Source organism: Cyphellophora attinorum (genome assembly GCF_001299255.1).
Source record: "Cyphellophora attinorum strain CBS 131958 chromosome Unknown Contig12, whole genome shotgun sequence".
Taxonomy (NCBI): domain Eukaryota; kingdom Fungi; phylum Ascomycota; class Eurotiomycetes; order Chaetothyriales; family Cyphellophoraceae; genus Cyphellophora; species Cyphellophora attinorum.
In genome coordinates this window covers 600,249-623,567 of record NW_017253240.1, presented here as the reverse complement: position 1 = coordinate 623,567, position 23,319 = coordinate 600,249, and the positions used below count along the sequence as shown (strand labels likewise).

The window sequence follows — 23,319 nt, the reverse complement described above, 5'->3', positions numbered from 1 at the left end:
TGTGTCCGTCGACGACCACTGATGCACGCACAAGAACTTCTTGCTCCCACACATCGGGTTCAGCGCAGAGCCCACGGCCCGGTCGTGTCACCAGCCCACATCAGACAGGCCACTCGTCGCCGAATCCCATGCTCATGCTGTAAGCTCTCTCACTCCATTCCCACTCTCAGCAGTCCCAAAGCCAGCTCACTTCTTCTTCGCAGGAAATTTCGCCTCCCCAATCCCACTCCCCCTCAGCTTGACCCCCAACACCCGCTCCATCGCGCCCAACACCTTCTGATCCGGCGCCGCACTCCCTTTCTCCATATCCTGGATTATGGTGACTGTCGTGTTGCACTTTGTCGCCAGATCCTTCTGTGTCATTTTCGGCTCCTTTGCGTTCCGCGCTTTGAGGATCGCTTGCCCGACTTCCGTGCCGACTGTTTTGGGCTTGATGATCTCGTCGGTGCGGTCGACTTTTGTGAGGTGTTGGCCTTCTGTGTTTGGTTTCTGTGATGGGCGTTAGTGAAGAAGTGGGTGGTAGGGAGGGAAGGGTTCACGTACAGCAGCATTGACGCCACCGAACTTCTTCTCTGTGCCGACGATGGCGCCGGAGCGCTGAGCGGCGTTGATGGCGGCCTTGCCCTTGACGACACGCTCGCGATCAACAGCGGTGCCGCCGTTAGCGCGGACTTTGCTGCCGATGCGGGTTGTGGACTCCCAGTCGTCCGACATCTTGTATAGATTTGCTGAGAGTTTGGAGGGTGGGTTGTGGGTAGCGGTGTGTGTAGTTCGGTGAGGGGCTTGGTGGTGGTGGGAGACGAAGAGTGTAGTTCTTGTCTGGTCGCAGAGAGAGGACTGGGTCTTGTGGGTGGCGAGGAGGTAGTGAGGTGGTAACAAATGAAAAGGTTCAAGATATGTTTTGTGAAAGAGTCATAGCAAGCGGCGGGCAGATTCACCTGGAAAGCCATCGAGTCAACGGTCGGAGTTTAGTGACTTGTTTCCGCGAGTGCCCTGAAGCTTCTTCTTACTTCACTCACCTGCTGTCTGCTATGGGGGTTTACATGATCATGTTCATACCAATATCTTCAACCACAGCAGCAGAGGATAAGAGCTCGCTGTCAGTATCAAGCATGGAGGCCTCCTTGATCCAAGATACTCGATCCCGCGCTTGTTCGGAGGCTCTGTCCGCCTCGTTCGATTTTCGTCCGGCAGCGGCTGAAGAGACTACGGTGGCTGGTTGTTATCAAGCACTTCATGCTGATGTCCGCTTGTCGTCTGAGGAAGGTGTCTGGTCTATCCTCGAAGTACACTCACGAAATATAAGTGTTGCTGAGGTAAGAGCGATGTGTCAATACGAGTCTGCCCCTAGGGTTGCCTCATAAATCCGCAAACCACTCTCTTGGCGTTGTTGCATAACTAGCAGGATGAGGCATTGTGAACCTCAATCTGTAGCCACGATATCGCTTTCATGTGCGTCGTGATATGAATGAATGCACTGCTGGTGATATACGAAATCTCCTCACTTTCAAGTATATAAAGCTGTAGATAGTATGCATTCTTGCTCAAGATCCCATCTCGCACATCGACACAGCCAGACCAGTAACCAATCAGATCATCAAGCAAAGGCATCATGTCATTCATCAAGACCAAGCACCACAAGCCATACCCGGCAATCCTTCCATCGAGGCCGGAACTTTCCCAGCGCGACCAGACTGTCCTCATCACCGGAGGTGGCTCAGGAATAGGCTATGCCATCTCCAAAGCATTCGCACAAGCGGGCGCAGCCACCATCGTCATCGTTGGCCGTCGCCTAGACGTGTTGAGAGATGCCACGGTGAAATTGAAGCAGGACGTACCCGAGTTCGCTGGTCGTGTGCTGGGTCTCAAGTGCAACGTGTCGGACTTGCAGAGCACAGCGGACCTCTGGGATGCACTACAGAGCGAAAACATTGTCGTCGATGTCCTTGTCTTGAATGCCGCCGACTCGCGAAGCAGCGGTCCTCTCCATCAGATCGACCTGCAGCAAATCTGGGCCGAGTTCAATGCCAATGTCCGTGGCCCGATTGACATTGCGCAGAGATTTCTCAAGCAGAACGATGCAATGCCGAACGGGCACAAGAAGGTACGTTCACGCTGGACCGCAGGTAGTGCAGGTCTCACCATGCTTCAGACTATTGTCAACATCTCCACCTTGTGTATCTATGACTTTGCAACTCCAGGCACGAAACCCAACTACAACTTAATGAAGAATGCTGGTACATTGGCAATGCAACAGATTGCGAGGGACGTGCCAGGCGAGAAGACTCAGATCGTCAGCTTTCATCCAGGAGGTGTGTTCACTGAGGCGTCAAAGGCTGCTGGATTCACGGTGGACATGTGGGACTGGGACGACGGTGAGTGTTGCTCAGGATCGCTAATGCGACCAGCTGCTGACTCTTGACAGAAATGCTTCCAGGATCATTCGCAGTCTGGGCTGCGTCTGCCGAAGCTAGTTTCTTGCACGGGCGGTATGTCGAAGCCAATTGGGATGTTGAAGAGATGAGTCGAGGTGACGTGCGCACGAAGGTGGAACAAGACCAGTATTTCCTCCAGATCGGAGTGAATGGGTTGGTGGGAACTAGGACTGCCTAGACGTACTCATAGCTTGTGCGTGCCTCACAGAGTCCACGATTTCAGCCATAAGCTATCTAGCGCGCCTGGCCCAGTACGTTCTTAAGCCTCCGTAGCAGTGCCCCAGTCTAGATATGGGCCCCTTTGCACTAGCGAACCGTGCTATTCTGCCATTCTGAGTGGCCCCCGACAATCAGACATTCGCCAGAATTCTCACGCAGCGCCCATCTCAACTGGCCCATTGACAATATCGTAGCTGCGCTGTGGTGCACACGGAATGCGCTCGCCCATTGTTCCGCCGTGGTTCTGAAGGCGTAGAAACACTCCCGGAAGCAGTCCCAGCATCACCTTCCGCCTCGCCTGTGCCAGCGTCGTATGTTTCGGAGCACCCGTAGGGCGAGACTCGTAGTGCTCGGACATCGGAAATGGAAAATCGAAGGAGAATATGCCGTCCACCTGCTGCATCTCGACTCGCATCTTCAGCGCCATCTCGAAGCATTCCACAAGAGACTGATGCCACTCGCCAATAAAGTCGATGTTCTCCTCTTCCATTATACGTTGCTGCGGCTGGTTGCGTGGACGTAGGCCTTCACGACGGTCTCCAGCACGCGGAGTGGTGGGGTGAACGTGTGTATCTCGAGTGCTTTGTAAGCTGTTCGCAACAGCATAGAAAGTGTTCCATGCTCCTGGCAATGGCGCCTGAGTATCGAAACCCCATGAAACCTGGCGCATGACATCGATGGTTGGTGGCGTCATGAATCGGATAAGTATATCGTTGAGCTGGCGTGCGTGGACAACAGCATGGCCTTTGATGTTTGGCATAACCTTTTTCTCGTAGTACATTCTTGTGGCATTTGTCTTCGCCAGTGCAAGGACATCGGGGGCTATTTATGTTAGCGCGAAGCTCGACGGTCGCCGTTGAGGGCACATACCAACATTGTGACGAAGCTCGTTCACAAAGAATCCAAGATCCGGGTGAGGTATTTCGTCTCGCAATGCCCATGACGTTATCGCGGCACCGATCATTGCTTGTATGAAAATCTGCAAAGGGAGATGGTTCGTTGCGCGTAGCGTGTTGAATTGATTGATTTTCATTGGAATTTCGAAGCGATCGCCTAACGCACGGTCAGCGTGGATGCACTCTAACATGAGCGAAGCAGTACCCACAGAACAGTAGACTTTCTAGAAGACTGGTTACTTCAACACCCAGCTGCTCAAGATTGAGGACAAAGCTGATTCGGATCGATCTTGGCCGCCGTGAGTCGTCGCAAGACCGCAGCTTCGATCGTACTGTCCAAATTGGCCATCGCTTGTTTGATGAAAGAAGTGTCTGGCATTTTCGTGGCGGGCCAAAGCGTTCGGGCAACTGTGCTGTCCTCTACTGGAGAACTGGTGGACTCAGAAAGTTCGATCGGCTCAGGCGTTGTGTCCTCCTGTTCCGCTTCATCACTACCATCGGTGTCAGACACGTGAGGAGTGCTGGACTTGGTCTCACGGGCACCTCTGAGATGAAAAGGACGCTGTTGCTGCTGCTGCCGTGTCCACTCCTTGATCTCATGCTCTTTGAAGGTCCCATCAGGGAACGCCGTCAGATCGAGTATGTCCATGCCTCCGAGACATAGTTGGGCTTTTGTCACTGCCTTGCCATCTTTCTGGAATCTGGCGTCACAAATATGGGTGAGCTTGTTCTCAACTTGATCGGCTGTGATTTTTGTGGAGGGATCGGCTGTTTTCAGCTGCCAACGAACCAGCTCCAGAGCCTGTCGTCTGTCCGTCATAAACAGACCCTTTGGCCCTTTGTTGGCATCGAGAAGATCGAGGAGGACTCTGACCTTGTCGCCGGTCCAGATTGTACGAGACCACCCACCAACGTCAGGCATTTTGAATCCCGATACATCGATCTTGCCATTAGCAGAGATCTCACTTGCGTCGTAGACGCCTTCTTCAAACCTGGAGATATCCAGCATATCTGACCCATGTCGCCAAAGCGCACGTATACCTTTGAGCCGCTGGTCTTTCGTGAGCTCGTTTGCAAACCTGCTTAAGCGGTTGCGAAGCGCTTCAGAGTGATACTGATTTGCTTTTGAATTGGAGTAAGTCGTGTTGAGGAGTTTGGCCATCGAAGCAAGAGTGCCGTGCATGTCTTTCTCGTAGATGTTGTTCGGCCCTTTGTGCTGATCGACGAAATCTAGCATGAACCGGACCACCGCAGGCGGGAAGGTAGCCATGGTGGATGACAGATAGAGGCCTCCCGGGTGGTCTCTGGAGTCTTGTGGTGTTAGAGATGCGAGAGATGCGAAGGAAATTGAATGACTGTTTCCAGGAAGGTGGTTACGGTCTTGGCATTAGCAAACAATCGCCCGGGTAGCTGCCTTCCAAGGCTGTGAACTTCACTTGATGATAAGCAGACCCACCGTCTCATTCAACATCGCGTCTTTCCAGACTTGTTCTGTGGATCTTGGGAAAATTCAGCCAGAGTCCTCCCTGCGACATCCATCATGGTGTCCTGCAGCAACTGCGTTGCCAGTCGACGCGCTTCAAGCTGTGCTCGCCGCGGCAGATCCCTTGCGTGTTCCGAATGTAGGCGCAAGAACATCGAATGCGATCTCGCTGTCCTTATCAAGGCCGAGGAGGACTCCGTAGCCGAGCAGTCAATCACATCGCCTCCAGCCAAAAAGCGCCGAAAGGCCGCCACGGCGCCGAAAGACTCGAAAAGCTTCCAACTCCAGGAACTGCTGTCCGGCAATCTCATATGGGCAATTGGCATCGACGCTGGAACCAACTACTGCTCTGCATCATGGTCAACAGTGAACGCTCATACGGGCGTCCAGAGTCAAAATGTGGTCAGCAAACAGATCTCATTCGGTGAAGAAGGCGAGAAAGAGGCACCAATGGAAGCCACGATCATCAACAACGGCGGAGTTCCGACCCTGTACGTCGGTCAACAAGTCCAGAACTTCCTCCTGAGTCAGATTTCCCGCCGAGATCAAGTCTTCTCATTGCCAAAGCTTGCCTTACTCGCAGGCAGTGAGCACGCCGTGTTCGGCGTCCGAAATGCTGCAGACTCAATCCAGGGAGACGCGTATGATACGGCAGCAGAGATATCGCGACTACACCAAAAAGCCATCTCCAGCTTCAAAGGCCTCCTCGTCCAAGTTCCACGAAAATCCTACGACAATTATGAGTTTGCCTGCAACGACCCTGTCGACGTTCTCGGTGGTGTGTTAGCTTGGATCTGGGACAAAATAGTGACCGACATAAGGGATGAGACAGGCTATTCTCGGGAGGATGCTAGCGTCATATTGAAGAGCGCCAAGGTCGCTGCCAGTGTTCCAGAAATCTGGTCTGATGCAATGACGGATTGGGTTCGAAGACTCTGGCTACAAGCTGGCCTCCATTCTGTCAATATTGTCTCCGAGCCAAAGTGTGCGGCGGTCTGGCTTGCCCATGAGCGTCAGACTTCAGTGCAAGCCAACTCACCTGATCAACAGCGCCATGCCGTTGCTGATGTCCGCAATACAATCACAATTATAGTCGATATTGGCTGTGGAACCCTGGATCTAGCAACAATTCAGGCCGAGCTGGAGCCCGCCCTGAAGGTCAAGTCCCTGATCCGAGGCTCTGGCAGCCTGCGAGGATCCTACCAGATTAACGTCATCTTCAAGAAGCACTTGGTCCAAATTTTCGGCGATTCCTACAATCGGGTCGTTGAACAACTATCCGCCGGCGGGCCTCGTGACGATGACCTTCTCCTTGAACCATTCTCTCGTGGCTTTGAGAAGGCTAAGCGTCAATTCGATCCCGACATGGAACACGACCTAGCCATCCCGTTCGACTCTCCTGACCGGCTGCCGCCTGTACCTGAGATCTCCAGCGTTCGCGGAAACATGCTTTTCATCAAGGCCCAGCGTATGCGCGATATCTTGGAAAAATTCATGCAAGGAATACGTCCGACACTCGATGACCATTTCCTCCGTCTGGAGGCCTTCATGAAACAGAACAAGACTGCCAAGAAGGCCAGAATCGAGATGCAATGTGTTGGTGGTGGCTCAAAGTCCCGCTTTATAAGAGAGTGGCTTCAGGGCAACGCTGAGTGGGCCAGAATGTCAAAACATATCCCTCAAGGCTCTCTGGCGGCCCTTGGGGCTAGATTGATGGCCGAAGATCCGGAACTCGGTAGCCAAGAATTCTCCAGATCTGGATACGGATGTAAGTTGTTCTGTCCAGGTTTCAGTTCCAGGGCGGACTCTATGATCCAAATTGAGCTCATTCACTGACCTTATTTTTTAGCGGCCTGGGCGGTCAAGTACGAGAGCAAGAAGCACAGCAATGCTCAGAAAGCCGACATCATTGCTGCTAACGCTGAGTTTCCGACGAAACACGTAAAGAACCGCGTGTTCTGGGGCTTCCCAGTGGGTGCGAAGTTGCTGGACCCGGAAGAACCTCTCGTCGTGGATGGCTTTGTGTCAATCATCAAAGAGTTCGCTGTCTGGCCAATCGAACTGGAAATGGAGCTCTACAGGACGGAGGATCTTGAGCTAAGCCAGACTGACGATGTTGACGCCAGTACTCCCGGAATCACCAAGTTGCGACCGCTGACCATGGATGTGGCGTTCCACCAGCAGGCATTTCCCGTTGACAGTCGCGAGGGAAGCGACGTCTACGATATCGAGTGTCGCGGTATTGCGAAATGGGAGGGCTCGAGAATGTACTGGATCTTCGTGGTGCACAAGACTGGCAAGTTCCCCCAAAACGCTGCGTTGGACGAGTACGAGGGCGAGGACTACATCTGGAAGCGCGTGGAGCTCGAAGAGGTGCTGGAGTATGGCGCATTGAGAGTCTCCGGTTGAAGATTGAGCTGCATGTTTCCGAAGGTCGCTGCCAGAGCCAGGGCGGCCTTCAGGGGGGATTTTCGGGACTCGCAGCTGGCCCGAATGTGGACAGGGCTTAAGGGCCCTTTTTGCATGCTCAGATAGCTACCCAGTACATACGCAATGTACTACAATGTCGAAGTCCTCCCCAGGAACTCAGTCACACTATTGACGGATGTTGCGACTGCTTGCGCCGTAAGGCCGCCAACACGGACCCGAATTCGACCACATTGGCTTTCTTGTTGGGGGCTGTGTCAATCTTGTACTCGAACAGCTTGGCACACTGGCACACCCACGGTCGCAAGTTTCAAAGCAGTGGTCCACTGTATGATGCAAGAGCGCCTGTGACTGTTGTAGTCGCACATGCTGCGCGCCTGAGCCGCAAGGAAAGTTCATGACGATGGTTGAAGCAGAAAGACTCAGGGTTCGAAGCCACACGTCAAGGCGGACTGAAGATCCGTGCTTCATTTACGCCCGGCGTAAATCATGCCAAGGACGCTTACGGCCGTGCCTGTGTCCTAGCCCGTCACTCCGATCCCAAGCCTGCAGCAAAACTCGATCGCGCCAATCTTTGAACGACAGAGCCTAGTCCCTTTTCGTCGCCATGCTGCGAACGAACGATGGATTTACGCCAGGCACCTACGATTCTTTCAAGCCGTTGCTTCGTATGTGTGACCTGTCGATAGACGTTTCGCATTGACGAGATCTGGCGCCATGAATAGACCACAGTGGGCATTCCTGCGCCCCTAGTCCCAATGCACACTCATTTTGCGTCTTCATGGGTCCCAAAATTGGGCCGCTTCATCTCCTGCCAATCGCCATACGCGATTCATCGTATCGTCGCTGTTGATCCGCACGTACCTGTATACATACGACCGTTGACATGAAGCAGAGCCGCCTCGATGGAGGACTATATAGCAGCTGTGCCATTCCCGTGGCAAGTCTACCATTCTCTCATCAGCTCAACTCAACATAACAGCCTCACAGACCACCAGCATCTCAGTGTACCTTGACCACCACTAATCCCACTACAAGCACCAACAAACAACATGTCTGACTCCGAAGGCTACCGCAACCCCGCCGATGGCATCATCTACTACTACACCGGCGACCAAGAGCCACAATGCGAAATCGGCAAATGCCCAATCGAGTACTCCGTCTACGGCTACCGCCCATCGCTCGCCTTCAGCGGCACCATCATCGCCCTCTACGCTCTTGTCATGGTCGCCCAGACCTTCCTCGGCATCCGCTACCGCAAATGGGGCTTCATGGTCGCCATGCAGCTCGGCTGCCTGTGCGAGATCCTCGGCTACGTTGGCCGCATCCTCTATTACCAGAACCCTTGGGCGCAAGGCGGCTTCATCATGCAGATCGTCCTCATCACCATCGCGCCCGTGTTCTTCTCTGCGGCTATCTACGTCCTCATCTACCAGATCGCGAAGTACGTGTCAGCTGAATCCAGCCGCGTCAACCCGAAGCTCTTCTACTACATCTTCATCACAGCCGACATCATTTCCCTGATCCTCCAGGCAGTCGGCGGCGCCATGTCCAGCACCTCTGAAGGCGACTCCACCTCCGGCGTCAACATTGCCCTCGCCGGTCTGGCGTTCCAGGTCGCGACACTCGTCTTCTTCGCTGTCGCGGTCGTCGACTACATGTTCTGCAGCCGCAAGGTCTGGAGCACAGTCAAGCTCCCAACCCGCTTCATCAGCTTCTGCGCGTTCTTGGCTCTTGCTTGGACTGTCATCACCATTCGCTGCTGCTATCGAGTGTATGAGCTCAGCGAGGGCTACTCACGAGACTCGGAAGCTCTCCGAGACCAGCCTCTGTTCAATGGGCTCGAGGGAGTCATGATCATCCTTGCAGCTGTCTTCCTAATTGGCGGTCACCCTGGCTTCGTCTTCCGACAGGGCGAGACTCTGACGCAGCAGGAGTCGTTTAAGGGGAAGTCGGAGCGTGAGGCTAGTGCAGGCAGCGAAACTGTCTGAGCTTTCTGTGCCGACGAGCGATCACGAGCGTAGAAACCACTGCAGGGTTGAGTGTACATGACGGCGGCGTTGCATTGGAGTAAGGGGTGTAGTGTGGCATCATACTGGGAGGAGGGAATACCCAAAGCGTTGAGCATTTGAAGGTTAGATCGAACATAGACATGGAAGCGACCAGTCTTTCCGCGAAGACCTAATAATTACGAATTCAATCAAAGCATACCTCTCGGTCATCTCACACACCTTCTCATGGCTTCCAAACAGCAAAAGGTAGAACAATCGCTATGCAGCACCCAGAATCGAACCGGGATCTCTGTGCAATAGTTGCTGGCGGGGATTCTACGGGACTGCATGAATTGACCGAAGCCGTTGGCTACCTTGCTCGATGTGTTTGCTAATTGACACCATGCTGCTGAAATGGGTCGCGTCGTGCATGTTCTGTGAGCGTGATTTGCGAGTTGCGAATATAGGTACTTTCACAAGCAAAGTCGTTACAGCTTGAAGTCAAGTTACTTTGACACGCATTCGTTGACCACTATGGACAGCTGACACATGCCATTCTGATACGCAAACTATGCTCACCGCCGCCGTAGCACACCACAACAACTTGCAACACAAAAGCTCCCTTTCGCCCTCAGCCCCAGGTGTCACCTCTCAACAACCCATTCAGAAAGCCGCCACCACCACCTCCTTTCGCATTCTTCCCCATCGCACCACCCTTGCCCCTTCTCGAATTTCCTGCTGCCTTCTGCTGCGGCCGCTCACCCGCCTGGTAATTCACCGCGTTCCTCCTCCCACCCATCCCTTTCCGCACGAACGCTTTCTCCTCACTCACGTGCCCCCTCTCCGTCTTGGCGATACTCACGCCCGTCGCGGAGACATTCTCTGAGCTAAGAGATGACAAACTGCTATTCGTTGTGGCGCGACGCAGCAACGAGGGCGGTCTGAATGTCGATGTTGCGGACACGGTGGCTGTGTTGGCCATGAATGCCATCTTTGTAAGACCATTGGAGGTTGTGGACGAGGCGGTTGAAGACGCGCGCGTAAGGGAGAGGCGGTTGATGACTGTGCCGCGAGAACGGCGTGGATTGGTGTTGGTGGTGCGAGAAGAGAAGGATGCGGAGTAGGGAAAATTGGGCTTCTTGAAGACGCCGTCTGACACGGTCGAGTCTTCCTCCTCCTCATCGTCGACGACAAAGTCTCCCAAGCCAGAGCCGTCTTCGTCCGCGGCAGCGAGCTCGTCGGCTTCAGCTTCGTCGTAGTGTCGGTCAAGGTTGACGTATTTTCCAGGGTCGTCGTCGTCAGAGTCCGAGAGCTCAAGGGATGCGCTGTTGGACAGGGAGTCGGGTTCTTCGAAGAGGAAGGAGAGATTCTCGCGGATCTCGGCGACTGTGGATGGTTTCTTGTCGATAGCGGTGCGTCGGAGGGCTGGTGGGAGACGGTTGAGCTGGGACTCTGACGTGGGATCTAGGGGACGCTTGCGCTTGAGACCGGACTGTGTTTCCGTGATCGAGTGCTGTCCAGCCTGGTCCTGAGATTGCGACTCGTCCTGTTTGTCGGTGACCTCAAGTTCGTCGTCATCAGAAGCATCATGGCGGTCTTCGATGCTTCGTAGGAAAGCTTCCTTCTTTCGATCATCCGCAATCTTGCCGACAGCTTCATCCTTGAGTAGCTCGCGGCGCATCTTCGCATGCTCCCGACGCTTAGCTTCACTCCTTCGGGCAGCTTCGTCTTCCTCGTCTGATAGATCGAGGTCACCACCGACAGCTCTTCTGTTACGCAGTTTGCCCGTCTTAATTTCTTGGTACAGCTTGTTGACTGCGGCCTCATCGCTCTTGCGCTCTCGATCGGCATAGAAGCCGGCCAGCGCAGCTTCATCGCCCTTGCCCACCTGTGTGTCGTCGTCAATGATCCGCCGATCGTCCTCATTCTCCACGTCGTGGGCGTTCTCGTCATCGCTGGCGCCTCCAAGACCTGCATATTCGTCGTCAGATTCCTCGGCGGCTTCATCGACGATGTCCTTGGCCTTAGATTTTGTTTTGTCGAAGGTCTCCATCTCGGCCTTCTTCGCTGCTCGTTTCATCACTTCAAAGGCTGTGACTGAGGCATCAGCTTCTGCGCCATCGTCTGCTTCGGACTCGTCGTCGACAGCACGTCCTCTCCGAAGACGACCCTTTCGCACAAGAATGGGACTAGCTTCCACCTCATTCAACGGAACAGTGTCGATCGTCGAATGAGGCCGGAGGGAAGGCGATTCTGCCGTGAAGCGATTACCGTGGAAGGGGCTGAACACGTAGTCCGCATCCTGAGTCGGCTCAAAGGCTGCCTGCGACGGAGTGGGCTGCGTCGTGCTCATCCCACGAACAAGAGACGGCGACTCAGGAATGGCCTGCGGCTGCGAGAGTGTTAGACTAATATCGAGCGGCTGTGTCTGCGTGGCGGGCTGGCTGTCTGTGACCAGATCGAGTGACTCCATGCGGTTCAGACGAGGCATGATAGCCAGCCCTGGAGAAGGCAGGTCGTGCACGTAGTCCATACTGTCCTTTTCTTCCTGCTGAGTCTGGCTCTGCGAGTCGGCCATAGTTGCCCCAAACGCTTGTGTCAGCCCAAGAGGGAGATCATCAGACATGTTCAAACCTGGAATCTGCTTCCTAGCTGATCGAGAAGAAATCGTCTGTGGTGTCTTTGCTAGTTGTGGTAGCTTAGGTGTCTCGAGCTGTGGCGCATCGTCCTCATCGTCACTGATGACGCGTGTGTTGCGAACTTTGGCAGCTGCCGGAGTCTTGACGGCAAGTTCGGTCGCAAGGTCTGACTCGTCTCCTTCCTCATCATCGGATTCCCGCCTGAGCGCTTCATCATCTTCTTGCGCTACCTCTTCCTCTTCCTCCTCATCGTCATCGTCGGCCTGATCATCGAAGAGCTTCCCTTCCTCGTTCTCAAGGTCAAGCGGTTCCTGCTGGTTCTCGTCTTCATCATCTTCGTCGTCTTCTTCATCATCTGCGTCCTCATCTTCTGCCTCTGCTTCGACCTCAGACCCGACGAAGTCTTCGTCGTCTTCGCTCTCGTCATCGTCTACAGCGTCTTTGACAAAGGTACCGTCCTTCTTGGCAGCCTCCTTCTCGCGCCTCGCCAGCTCCGCAGCTTCTTCTCGAGCTCTCTCTACCAGATCTTCAACGACTTCCTGATCACGATCACGCTCTTCGGCAGTCTGAATAACGACACCTTTGGCTCGCAGCTCGTCGATCCGTTGCTGGCGCTCTGCACGTGCCTGCAGACGAGCTGCCTTTCGCAGGTTAGCTGCCATCTCTGCTTGAGTCATGGTCGACTTGTCGTCTTTGTTTCTTTCGTGGACATGAGCTAGCGTACGCAGAGCAAGATGCGAGGTTGTCTCCTTCGCTTTGTGCTTTGGCAGCTTCTCGAATGCGGCGTATTTGCGTTGATCGCCGGGATTGGTGACGACATCGAGCTCATCATCGTCGGCGTCATCAGCACTACCTACCCCGACTGCCCTCAGCATTGCCTTTATCTTAGCTCGTTTGTCTACTTTGTCGTCTGTCGAGACCACGAGTCCGGCTGTTGCAGTAGGAACAGTGGGCATAAGGGCGGACCCGAGAATTACTGGCTCAGGCAGATCCGGAGCGCCTTCGATGGCCTTCCCTTTACCTTTGCTGACATCCAGCAAAGGCTCCAGTCCGATTTCGGCCAACGGCGGAGCTTCGACAACTTGATCGGTGGCGGACTGCTTGCTAAGATCCTTCGGTGTGTCCTTTGGCGGACTCTGCATGGGGCTCGTGGGAGGAGTACTGTGATGTCGTACTTCCGAGTCAGAGTCTGACACGGAACTCGCCCTGCTGGCACTTCCTTGCTCAGGAAGTGGCGCGTTCTTTGGTGCCAGACCAAATCTGGCAAGAAGACTCTCCTTTGTGATCTTCTTCCTGACCTGGGCCTGATGAGCGAGCTGATTGTTCCGGCTCAACCGTTGAGTCTCGCGCTTCATCTCTTCGATAGCTTTCTTGCTGGCCTTCCGTGTCGGCTTGGCCCTTTTTGCAATCCTGCGGGCCGCATCTGCGTCCGAGCCCTCGCTGGACTCGTGAGAGTCGTCGCCTGGACTTGAGCCACGCTGTCGCTTCAGACTACGAGCTTGTTCCTCGAGAGATGCTTGACGGGCCGCACGCTTTGCCTCCTCTGCTTTTTCTCGCTCGAGCCGTAACTTTGCTTGCTTCTCGACCAGGGCCTGAAATTTCGACAGTGGCTCGGCCAGCGTTGAGCGTTCGCCATCAGAGGCGTCTCCTCCCGCCACGCCTCTCGCGTCGCTTGCTGCCGCCTGTGAACGCGTCGGAGATGGGAAGAACAGAGGCGAATGCGCCGCGGAGGAATGGACAGACGTGGCAGGAGTCGACGGCGCTCCAGGCCTGCTCTTGCGTTTTGTCAGAAGGCGTCTGCGAGGTGCGGCATCTTCGCGAGACTGTTCTCCATCGCTTTTGCGCTCGTCTGCTGCAGCTGTGACACCACCTGCCGTAGGCTCGCGTCTTTGAGTTTCAGGCTCAAGACGAGCAGCCATGCGACTCTTCCTGACAACGGGAGCATCGTCATCGCTGTCGTCCGACGACTGCGCCCCAGATGATGATGTTCCGTTGGTCTTACGGTCCGCAAAGCCGTTCACACGCGTGTTGCTTGCTTCGTTCTCGGAGTCGGAGTCGTCGAATTGAGCCAGCAGTGCTCGTACCTTGCGGCTAGGAGTGAGCATTTCAGCATCCGAACCAGCAGCATCTGCCGCAGACACTGGTGAGGAGGCCATAGAGGCGACCTATGTGCTATATCAATACACGCATGTCAATAATAACACTTCAAGAATTTTCGAGGTGCTGTGCTGTGGTTTTCGAGTTGCATGTTTAAGTCGCGTCGAGGCGCGTCGCGTGTGGAGAATTCGACTTCCCCACTGTGGGCGTCATTTAGGCGTTGATCCACTGGGCCTCAGGCTTGAAACGACTTTGTTCACACTTACTTCTCTTCCTCCTGCAATCCACGCCGTTGCTTCTCCCTACGCGATCACGGGCAGTCACTGTCAGACAGTAGTATGGCGATACGGAAGTCAAAGAGCGAGCTTGCAAATGCCACTTATGGCTTGATATGATCATTGGTATGTACGTATGCTGCAATGCTGGCCGTGGTCGAACGCATTGTTGATATGAGAACTATTCGCTATGATGGTGGCTTGCTGGAATGGACTGAGATGACAAAAGAAAAGCCCACCTGCTCGCCTCTGTTGTCTCAGAGGCCGCAATGTGTTGGTTCACTTATACCATCCGCTGCGCGAAGGGTGATTGGCGTATGCCTTCGCGGCGGCCCGCTTCTTGCGAACACAGTGATATACAGCGCCGATGGCGACGATGACACCGAGCGCAACGATGGCGCCTGAAATCCAGATTGTGATTTGTTCCATGTTTGATGATGTGTGTGCTTGATGGAGCGATATATGCTGTACGACGTCGAGGTATTCTTGCGAGAGTATACCTTACTCGAGCAATCTATGGTGAGTGGCAGCGCTATATACCAGGATTGAACACAAGCTCGCCACAACAATGCGACAGACTAGGCTTTGTTCGCATGGGTTTGAAATAGAGCCTTGGCCTGAGCGCCTTGTTCACATGATTGTGGGACAATGGCAGGGACACGAATTCTCTTCACGAGCCAGATCCTCGAGCACAGCAGAACCGAAAATAGAGCACGCATGAGCAGTACCTTGGGCTAGACTTTTCCAAAATCCAACAAAGTCGCTTTACCAGCAGCCGTGGAGGGCTGCTTGACGCGCCGCTCTTAGCCATATGTTGTATTAGCTCATGTACAGTGCCACTGCAACATTGAGAACTGCTCTTGTTGCTTCTGCTGGATGGCAAGGAGTTGCTTGCATGTACAGGATCCAAAACAAGTCATCAAAAAGTTCAGCCTTGCCATCCAGCCTTGTTGACACGCTTCTTCCAAAGTTTGTGCACGCGTCATGAGCATTGCACCTCGTAATTTCAATTGTCCGTGCGCAAAGCAGGGGAATCTCGTTTGGGCGGCAAAGGCTGTCCCATCGCAGATGCAATGGCAGGCGACGAGTCACTGGTAGCTGAATGGAAGACCTTGTATGCAACGACGCTGCCTGCCCTCGCGAAGTCTCGCGATCCAGCACAGCCGAAATGGCCCGTGTCACTGGACCATTGCTTTGCTAGGATTATTCTCGACAACACCGTCGGACAAGGCTCTCAGCAATGGGACAAGGTTATAGCGAAGCCTGCTGTGAAGAATATGAATGATGACCAACTTCGCGCCGCCATTGAGCTTGGCGAACGGATCTCCAGGGGTGAGATTAACTTGTGCGAGCTGGATCAGATCAGCTTGATGTGTCGTGGGAAGAATGAGGCGAAGTACGCCAAGAGTAGTACTGGCCAAGCTAAGAAACGAAAGGCAGTGGAGGACAACGATCAGCCGACAAAGACAGCAAAGGTCGAAAAGCAGCAATCAATGCTTGACTTCGGCACCAAGTCGGCGGACGACAAGGGCAGCACTAAGCCCAAGAATGGCGTTAAGCCTGACGATCTGACGGAAGCCCAATTTATCGAGATTCTGGAACAAATTCAGAAGCATTCGTCGCTTACTCCATACCGGCGCCGACTTTACACTGTCCTTCTGTCAGTGCCAAGAGGATCACATACAACCTACGCTGCCATGTCGGACTATCTCAACTCGTCCGCCCGTGCTGTCGGCAATGGCATACGCAACAATCCCTTCGCTCCAGATTGCCCATGTCATCGAGTGCTCGCCGCTGACGGCAGCATTGGAGGCTTCCATGGCGATTGGGGCAAGGAAGGCAAGTATGCCAACGACAAACTTAAGCTACTGAGGTCAGAAGGCGTCAAATTTGACGTCAAGGGAAAGGTAGTCGGGAAGCCATTCCGCGACTTCCATGAGTTCGAGCATCTGCAGCAAGAGCTCAAGCACGAGGCAACTTAAGCCGCTCCATACTTTGGCAACTGTCAGGATTCCGCAAGACAACTCACTGCAAAGCTGAGACGCGTCAGATCGACATCTTATGTCAATCGGCCGTCTGGATCTCGGTCATCAGGCGCAATTGGATCGGCGAACATGATCGCCGCCACGCTGTGTCACCTCAAGCGATCGTTCTTGGATATGCAGCCTCGGCCTTCCGAGTGTAGCAGTTCCTTGCTTGTCTGGGAGTGAAGTCCTCTACCCTGCTCCGAGAGCAGTGTCTGAACAGAGCCAGGACCTAGATGGCGAGCACGCAGAAATCGAGTCGGCGACTAGCTTGCCTTCAATGCGCTCACGGCAAACGCCAATGCGACACCAGGCGCCCTGCCTGTTCTCGGTGTTCTCGGCAGCGACGAACATGCAAATATTTGAACAGCACACAGGAAACCCAGTCTGGGCCAGAGTCAAGCACGGAGGCTCAGCTGGTAGACAAGTCCAGAAACACATGCATGGCCGCTCAGCAGTCGACGAGCCGTCCCTTCATAGCGCAGGAGTCGTGTACTGCTACTATACCGAGAGGTACACCTGCCAAGCTCGAATCTCTATTCAGCATCCGCTTCTGCTCAGATGGTCAGACTTTCGACCTACAAAGAATCTTCTTGGGAGGAGCGCTGTCTGTGAGTGAGAAGCGTATGTTCATGTCTTCGTCACCGTCGAAGCCCGAGTGGATGCTGAAATCGACTAGAGCAGGCTGGGAAACGTGTTGAATTTATGAAAGGACAACAATTCTACCTTGCTCTGCGCGCTGCATCAGCTGCAAACAAGGTTCCGGATTTCGCCCGTCGTATTGGTGCGAATGAGCCGATCTTGAAGATGGATGAAGAGATGTTGTCTTGGGATCTAGCGACCAGGAATGCGCCAAATACAGCTACAAGGATCTGTCGACTGAAGCTTTGCACAGAACCGCCCACAATGGAGATACTTGATGCATACCTTCGCCGTGCTCAACATCGCCTTGCAACACCACTGATCAAGGCTGCGGTGTCCTACTTGCAAATGCGCTTGCCACATGTACCTTATTCTGACCCTTGCTGCAGCTGCATCACTGACAAGAGCCAGTCCCAGATACTGCAGCATGCCCTTGAATCAAATGGTGTGGTAGCAAACGCTATGTCCGCATATCACGCTATCCGAAGGTCACAAATGCTCAGCGGCCACGACCCCCCTCACGTATACCTCAGTCCCCAAGGAAATGCGCTCTCACTGTTGTCCAATGAGTGGTCGTTGCTGTGCAGTCTTCATAAGCTGATGGATGAAGCTGGCCACGTTTCGTCGGAAGCTGCCTTTCCAGTCTTCGCGGCTCTGGCCATTCGACAGAGTCAGCTTCTTGATCACGCTTGCTATCGAGCTTTGGATGGGCGTGAGTCAAGAACTTTCCAGGCGCTATGACCATAAGAGCTGACACTTACAGAATACAGTGCAGCCAATTTCTTCGTACACCAGGCTCGCGCGGCAGACGAGCTCCGCTCATCCGTTTTCGGCACGACCTGGCCTTCTTGTGTAGAGATTGTGTCCAAAGCTACCAGCGTGCAGCCAGAACTCGGTCTCAACCAAATATTGGAAGCTGCACGACGATCGCTCGAGGGTAAGTCGGCTAGACCTTTAGTGATACAACTGACTTAGTAGGGCTCACCTTCAACGACTGGCTCAAGGACTCGCTCAGCTGCTGGCCGAGTCAAGCTAGAGATGCCGTGAGCCAGATCGCTCAGATCTAGATCGAGACCTTCATCAATGCCAACGCGACTGGGGCTAGAAACTATCGATCTGGTGCCACCGCACTTTTTCTTTTGGGTGCGCTGTCATTACCGCGAGATATGACACCATGGCTTGTACCACGTCCGCACCGCCACCTCAACAATATCGATCTAGAACACCATTTTCGAGCTCGGCACTGAGATCCGACTCGCCAGCAGCCCCAGAATCCAGACCGATGTGCTGGATCGCGTGGAAAATGATAGCGACCTCCGACACTCGCGACACTTCTTTGACCTACGTTCCTCCGGAATGGACGATGGGAGCTCAGTCTTTGCTATAGCCAGATGCCTGATGTATTCCTACAGATTTGCTGGTGGGAAGACTTCACGCCACAACGTTGGCATCGACGGCGCCATCATCGTAATTGTCGACCTTCTGGGTGCTGCCGGCCAGCTTTTCCGCTCCGCAGGTACATGCTTTAATCTCTGAGAACCAAGCCACCCGAGATATAGATGGCTGCTCGCGTGTGCCGAACGACTCTGGCGCAGGTTACTATTTCAAAAACTTCCATCACCGTGCCTCTCACGCGCAAGTGCGAGCAAGGTGGGTGGTCCGCACGTGCATACATTGACCTTTCTGGCGCGACCGAGCAGTCCAGCAAGGCCGACCTCACACGGCCGCGGGACTGCAAAATACACGCTCGACCGATGCTGAAAGATTCTGGGAAAGCATGAAGGGCATCGCCTGGCTATAAAGATGTGCTGTGTCCCCTCTCACCTCGAATTATGCACAGTCGACACGTCCAGGCAAGCGCAAACAAAAGGCATGCTCCTCAACTCTCACGAAACTTCATCAATACTTACACCGGCCTTCGCGCATCAGAATGTGCAATCTAAGCCTCACCACCATCGCCTCTCTGGGCCTGGTCCTGGGTAGCGGCATTTGCGCTCCCCTCGGTCGGCACGGTGACACTAGTCTTGGTCCAGTGGTCGACATCTCCAACACACATCTCCCTGAGAGCAACGATGGCCTTGAGCACGGCAAGAGAGGCACCATAGGCGATACCATCGACCGTCTGCCAGTCTACGCCGACTCCACTGGTATTGGCTTGAAGTACGGCGACAACTGGCCCCGTGATCTCGGTGAGACACAGGCACGACATGCCAAAGTTGTGGTCGCCATGGGCAGCGTTCGCCGCACAGACTCTGACAGCGACCTCACCGACAGCGACCTCACCGACAGCGGCACCGACAACAGCGAGGAAGACGGTGTAGCCGTGAACAAGCAGAAGGATAAGGTTGTTGATGCCATCTCTGACGAACACGCCGACCTCATGCAGCGAAGCCCTGGCCGCTACAGACGCAGCGAAATCCTCGCGCGAGGCCTTGCCAGCGCTATACGCGACAACGAGGACGAATTTTCGACGTTCGACACTCGCGCTAAGCTCAAGCAGGGTGAGAATGAACTATCCAGACGTTGCCATGGCAATCGCGGTTACATTGGCTAGATCAAACTCATTGGCGCCGCACCTCAGGTGATTCTTGAACAAAGTCCGGTGACCTGCAGAGACTGCTTGTGGACCGGGCTCTCAAGCATGAAGCTGGAGCTGGATAAGTCTGCGAAGTCCGACGGAATCAAACAGCTGCTGGGATGCTCGGAATCATTATTTGGGACACTAGGAACTTACGTTGGTGCATGATGAGCCTGTCACAAAAGGCAATCCCGTTTCTCTAAAACACTTGAATGAACAGTCCTTACAAACACACACCTGCAACATGATTTCCGTATCCATCTGCACGTTGAAGAAAGGGCAGTCTGCCTCAGTGTCGCATTCGGCGACTGGCGACAAGGACTTCCGAGCCGTGCCCAGGACAAGGTACCTTGTGCCAAGATTCGCCTGATTGCCATGTCATCCGCCTCCAGTGCCAGGAACATCATGCCACTCGACTTCGAGCGCGGCTTGTGATAATGTGTCGCCGACTGTCATTGAACATCATGTTGTACGCTGTTACGCTGATACGCTGATACGTCGTTTATCCACCTGCCACATCGGGCCATGATAGCTGGGCTAGGCCACTGACTTCCATGCAACCTATGACGTTGCGCAGCGCGTTTCTGCTCTGCTGTAGTGCGCGTACAATGTACGCCGTTTGAGACGGGTCGAATGCATAAGTACCACTCCCCAGAGCTCACAATTGAACGATCATAATCTTCATTATTTGAACACCGATCCAGATTCTAAGTAGTCTGTTTACCTTGATCGAACTCATCATCGTCCGCCCATCTCCGCCAGTTCCTTCACCATACACAAAAATGGGCGGCGGCGCCCAAACCCTACCCGCAGGCTTTCCCGTCGCCAACCCAACAACATCCTACTGGCAACTCCCACCCCACCCCATCTCAAACCACCGCACCAGCCCCGACCTCCCCACCTCAACCCCATGGGACTACATCATAATCGGCTCCGGCATCTCCGCGCCGCCATCGCCTACAAACTCCTCACCCACTCCCCCCACCTCAAGATCCTAATGCTGGAAGCACGCACTGCAGCAAGCGGCGCAAGCGGGAGGAACGGCGGGCACTGCCGTGCTGGATGGTGGTTGAATTTTGAGAAGTATGCTGCGGCGTGGGGAGAGGAGGAGGCGGTGAAGTTTGAGGAGTTGGAAAGGGGGAATGTGGAGGATGTGGCGGGGTTTGTGCGGGAGGAGGGGGTTGACTGTGATTTTCGGGAGGTGGTTACTGTTGATGCGTTTTATACTGAGGGGGAGTGGGGGAGGGTGAAGAGGGATATGGGGTTGAGGAAGGAGGTTAGAAGGAGACTGGGTGTGGAGGAGAAGGTGGAGCAGAAGGTGTGGGAGGGGAGAGAGGCGGAGGAGCAGACGGGACTGAAGGGTGTGATTGGGGCGGTGGGGTATAAAGCATACACGCAGAATCCGTATCGGTTGGTGTGCAGGATGCTGGAGTCGTGTCTAGAGAGGGGTTTGAACTTGCAGACCGAGACGCCGGCGCTGAAGGTGACCGCTGTAGATAGAGAAGGGGCAAAGTGGAGGTGCATACGTTTCGTGGCAATGTCAGGGCGGCGAACGTGGTGCTGGCGACGAATGCCTACACGAACAGCCTGCACGACGGTTTGGCGAAGACGGGTTTCCTGAAGCCGAGCAGGAGTCAGGTCACTGCTATCAGGCCTGCAGAGGGGAATGTGTTACAGCATGCCTCAATCGGCAAAAGTATTGCGTTGGACGACAAAGGATCCGGCGACTACTTCTTCATCCGCCAACCTGGGTTGGAAGGCGCAGGAGATGTGTTATATGGTGGTGGCAGGAGCATATCACCTACGCGGGAGATGGGGATCACAGACGACTCGACGATCAATGAAGCCATTGCTGTATACCAGAAAAGGTCCGTCCCTGAAGCTTTTGGGCAGGATCAATGGGGCAAGCAAAGCGACGAGATCAGAGACTGGACGGGCATCACTTGCTATACACCCGACACGTACCCTTTGGTCGGGCAATTACCAGGGGAGCAAGGACTCTGGGCATCAGTTGGCATGGATGGACATGGCATGGCTATGGCCTTCAGAAGTGCTGAAGCGCTAGTCCAACTAATGACAATGGGTGAAGAGCCAGAGTGGCTTCCGAAAGGGTTTCGGATGGCAAGAGCATGGGAGGAGACGAGGGTGAACTTCAGTCCACATATTTGGAAGCCTGAGCAAAGGGAAGGACTGGCGCAGCTGTGAGGCGGTGATGAACTTGCCCAGCAATGAGCAGAGAAATGACTACCGCAGAGAAACAGTCGAGGCCGTTCCTGACTTCGGGTCGTCTTCGACTGTTGCTTGAGTATGGGACTGTTCGGTCATCTCGAGGCCACACAGCCTTGCAGCACTCTGATCACCCTGTGAGCGACTATTGGAGCCACTTGCCTTCAAGTAAAACCCTCAATACCTTCAGGAGACCGTTGCCAGGAGCCAAGAGCACGTGATCGATTGATATTGCTATTGTAAGGCACACGATACATAAGAATAAGGCTGAGTCTCTGGTCACCATACCTCGAAGCCAACAGCTATCGACGTCTTGGTGGAAGGTCACCGCGTGCTCTGCGTCCACGCCGAACCAGGTATCCTCTGTTGCCATCGTAGTCGTCGACGAATTGCAAGTCAGGGATGTCCTCATCTGGCCGTAGTCTATGCGGCAAGGCAGGCGGCTGCCTGGAGGTTGATCCCTGACTCTGACTTCCGCTAGGACCAATATCGACGCCCTCATGAGTATATTGTCGCAACAAGCCCTGGGGTGCAGCTTCTCCTTCATTATATGCCTCAATCTGGGGCAGGTTCGGCACGCCAAACATCGCTAATAAGTTGGCTTGCGGTGTGTCTGCTGGATCCACTGCAGTGTTTAGAGCGGCAGCGACCCGACTCTCGACATCGTACAGCAGATCCATACGCTCGCTTCTGCCCCTGAACCGTCGCAGCACCTGCTCGTGGAGTATTGAGAGCAGAGTTGATACTGCTTTGAAAGGCTTTTCCCATTGGTCGGGGTCTAGAACGGCGCGCTGAAGCCGCAGCGTTTCGGGGTCTTGATCTTCCGGCTGGCCGTACAGTCGGTCGATTGGCATAGGCAGTTGTGGTTCTGCATAGTCGTCGGGAAGAGAGATCGATGCATATCTCCAGTTGGATTTGTACACACCCGGCGCCAAGTCATGTGTCAATTGCCCTATATTGGGAAGTCGCAAAGCCTTGTGTACCTTGTCACGGAAACTGTTCTGGTCAAGTGTTTGTTGTGGCTCACGTCCCCTGCGAGATGTTGAGATGGGATAAGTGATCGTGCTGTAGAACTCCCACAGCTGATCGGCCGGATCACATTCGTCGTGGACTCCATACCAGCAGATTCCCGGTAAGAGTATAGGCTCTTCTTGGCCACGCCGAACCTCTTCGGTTACGCGTTCCATGCAGTCGACGCGGTGAGTGAAACCCTGATCACATTCTTCGCCTTTGCAGGGACAGATTTTTCGACCCAACTTCCTCCCTTCCTCCTTGGCGTCGTAGAGCGTATTGAGAGGTCTGAAGTCGGGCTTTCCGCACCAGAAGCACAAGTACCAATAACCCAGGGAGACATAACACATCCTGGGGGATATTCCGCTTTCGTAGA

The 23,319-nt window shown here is 54.3% G+C and overlaps 11 protein-coding genes across 11 annotated transcripts; 7 read left to right on the top strand and 4 right to left on the bottom strand.

Moving 5' to 3' along the window:
* Positions 1-186: 186 nt before the first annotated feature.
* AB675_7700 (Multiprotein-bridging factor 1) lies at positions 187-714 on the bottom strand (the record flags this gene model as incomplete). The annotated part of the gene is made up of 2 exons (XM_018148090.1): positions 187-489; positions 544-714. The coding sequence occupies 2 exons, from the start codon at positions 712-714 to the stop codon at positions 187-189; spliced, it is 474 nt and encodes a 157-aa protein (XP_018000310.1).
* Positions 715-1,612: 898 nt separating this feature from the next.
* On the top strand, positions 1,613-2,613 carry AB675_7699 (uncharacterized protein; the record flags this gene model as incomplete). The annotated part of the gene is made up of 3 exons (XM_018148087.1): positions 1,613-2,104; positions 2,153-2,375; positions 2,426-2,613. The coding sequence occupies 3 exons, from the start codon at positions 1,613-1,615 to the stop codon at positions 2,611-2,613; spliced, it is 903 nt and encodes a 300-aa protein (XP_018000214.1).
* Positions 2,614-2,805: 192 nt separating this feature from the next.
* Positions 2,806-4,820, bottom strand: AB675_7698 (uncharacterized protein; the record flags this gene model as incomplete). The annotated part of the gene is made up of 3 exons (XM_018148086.1): positions 2,806-3,476; positions 3,525-3,707; positions 3,821-4,820. The coding sequence occupies 3 exons, from the start codon at positions 4,818-4,820 to the stop codon at positions 2,806-2,808; spliced, it is 1,854 nt and encodes a 617-aa protein (XP_018000269.1).
* Positions 4,821-5,090: 270 nt separating this feature from the next.
* Positions 5,091-7,442, top strand: AB675_7697 (uncharacterized protein; the record flags this gene model as incomplete). The annotated part of the gene is made up of 2 exons (XM_018148085.1): positions 5,091-6,801; positions 6,883-7,442. 2 exons carry the CDS (start codon positions 5,091-5,093, stop codon positions 7,440-7,442), a joined length of 2,271 nt encoding a protein of 756 aa, XP_018000503.1.
* A 1,070-nt stretch (positions 7,443-8,512) lies between these two features.
* Positions 8,513-9,451, top strand: AB675_7696 (Sphingoid long-chain base transporter RSB1; the record flags this gene model as incomplete). The annotated part of the gene is made up of 1 exon (XM_018148084.1): positions 8,513-9,451. The coding sequence occupies one exon, from the start codon at positions 8,513-8,515 to the stop codon at positions 9,449-9,451; it is 939 nt and encodes a 312-aa protein (XP_018000560.1).
* Positions 9,452-10,082: 631 nt separating this feature from the next.
* Positions 10,083-14,246, bottom strand: AB675_7695 (Mediator of replication checkpoint protein 1; the record flags this gene model as incomplete). The annotated part of the gene is made up of 2 exons (XM_018148083.1): positions 10,083-12,401; positions 12,537-14,246. The coding sequence occupies 2 exons, from the start codon at positions 14,244-14,246 to the stop codon at positions 10,083-10,085; spliced, it is 4,029 nt and encodes a 1,342-aa protein (XP_018000359.1).
* A 1,289-nt stretch (positions 14,247-15,535) lies between these two features.
* Positions 15,536-16,444, top strand: AB675_7694 (Methylated-DNA--protein-cysteine methyltransferase; the record flags this gene model as incomplete). The annotated part of the gene is made up of 1 exon (XM_018148082.1): positions 15,536-16,444. One exon carries the CDS (start codon positions 15,536-15,538, stop codon positions 16,442-16,444), a length of 909 nt encoding a protein of 302 aa, XP_018000411.1.
* Positions 16,445-16,929: 485 nt separating this feature from the next.
* Positions 16,930-18,195, top strand: AB675_7693 (uncharacterized protein; the record flags this gene model as incomplete). Its single annotated transcript, XM_018148081.1, has 5 exons — positions 16,930-17,110; positions 17,166-17,491; positions 17,540-17,840; positions 17,892-18,065; positions 18,107-18,195. The coding sequence occupies 5 exons, from the start codon at positions 16,930-16,932 to the stop codon at positions 18,193-18,195; spliced, it is 1,071 nt and encodes a 356-aa protein (XP_018000264.1).
* An 863-nt stretch (positions 18,196-19,058) lies between these two features.
* Positions 19,059-19,682, top strand: AB675_7692 (uncharacterized protein; the record flags this gene model as incomplete). Its single annotated transcript, XM_018148080.1, has 1 exon — positions 19,059-19,682. The coding sequence occupies one exon, from the start codon at positions 19,059-19,061 to the stop codon at positions 19,680-19,682; it is 624 nt and encodes a 207-aa protein (XP_018000322.1).
* Positions 19,683-20,616: 934 nt separating this feature from the next.
* Positions 20,617-21,911, top strand: AB675_7691 (uncharacterized protein; the record flags this gene model as incomplete). The annotated part of the gene is made up of 2 exons (XM_018148079.1): positions 20,617-21,116; positions 21,212-21,911. 2 exons carry the CDS (start codon positions 20,617-20,619, stop codon positions 21,909-21,911), a joined length of 1,200 nt encoding a protein of 399 aa, XP_018000548.1.
* A 323-nt stretch (positions 21,912-22,234) lies between these two features.
* Positions 22,235-23,293, bottom strand: AB675_7690 (uncharacterized protein; the record flags this gene model as incomplete). Its single annotated transcript, XM_018148078.1, has 1 exon — positions 22,235-23,293. One exon carries the CDS (start codon positions 23,291-23,293, stop codon positions 22,235-22,237), a length of 1,059 nt encoding a protein of 352 aa, XP_018000217.1.
* Positions 23,294-23,319: the final 26 nt, after the last annotated feature.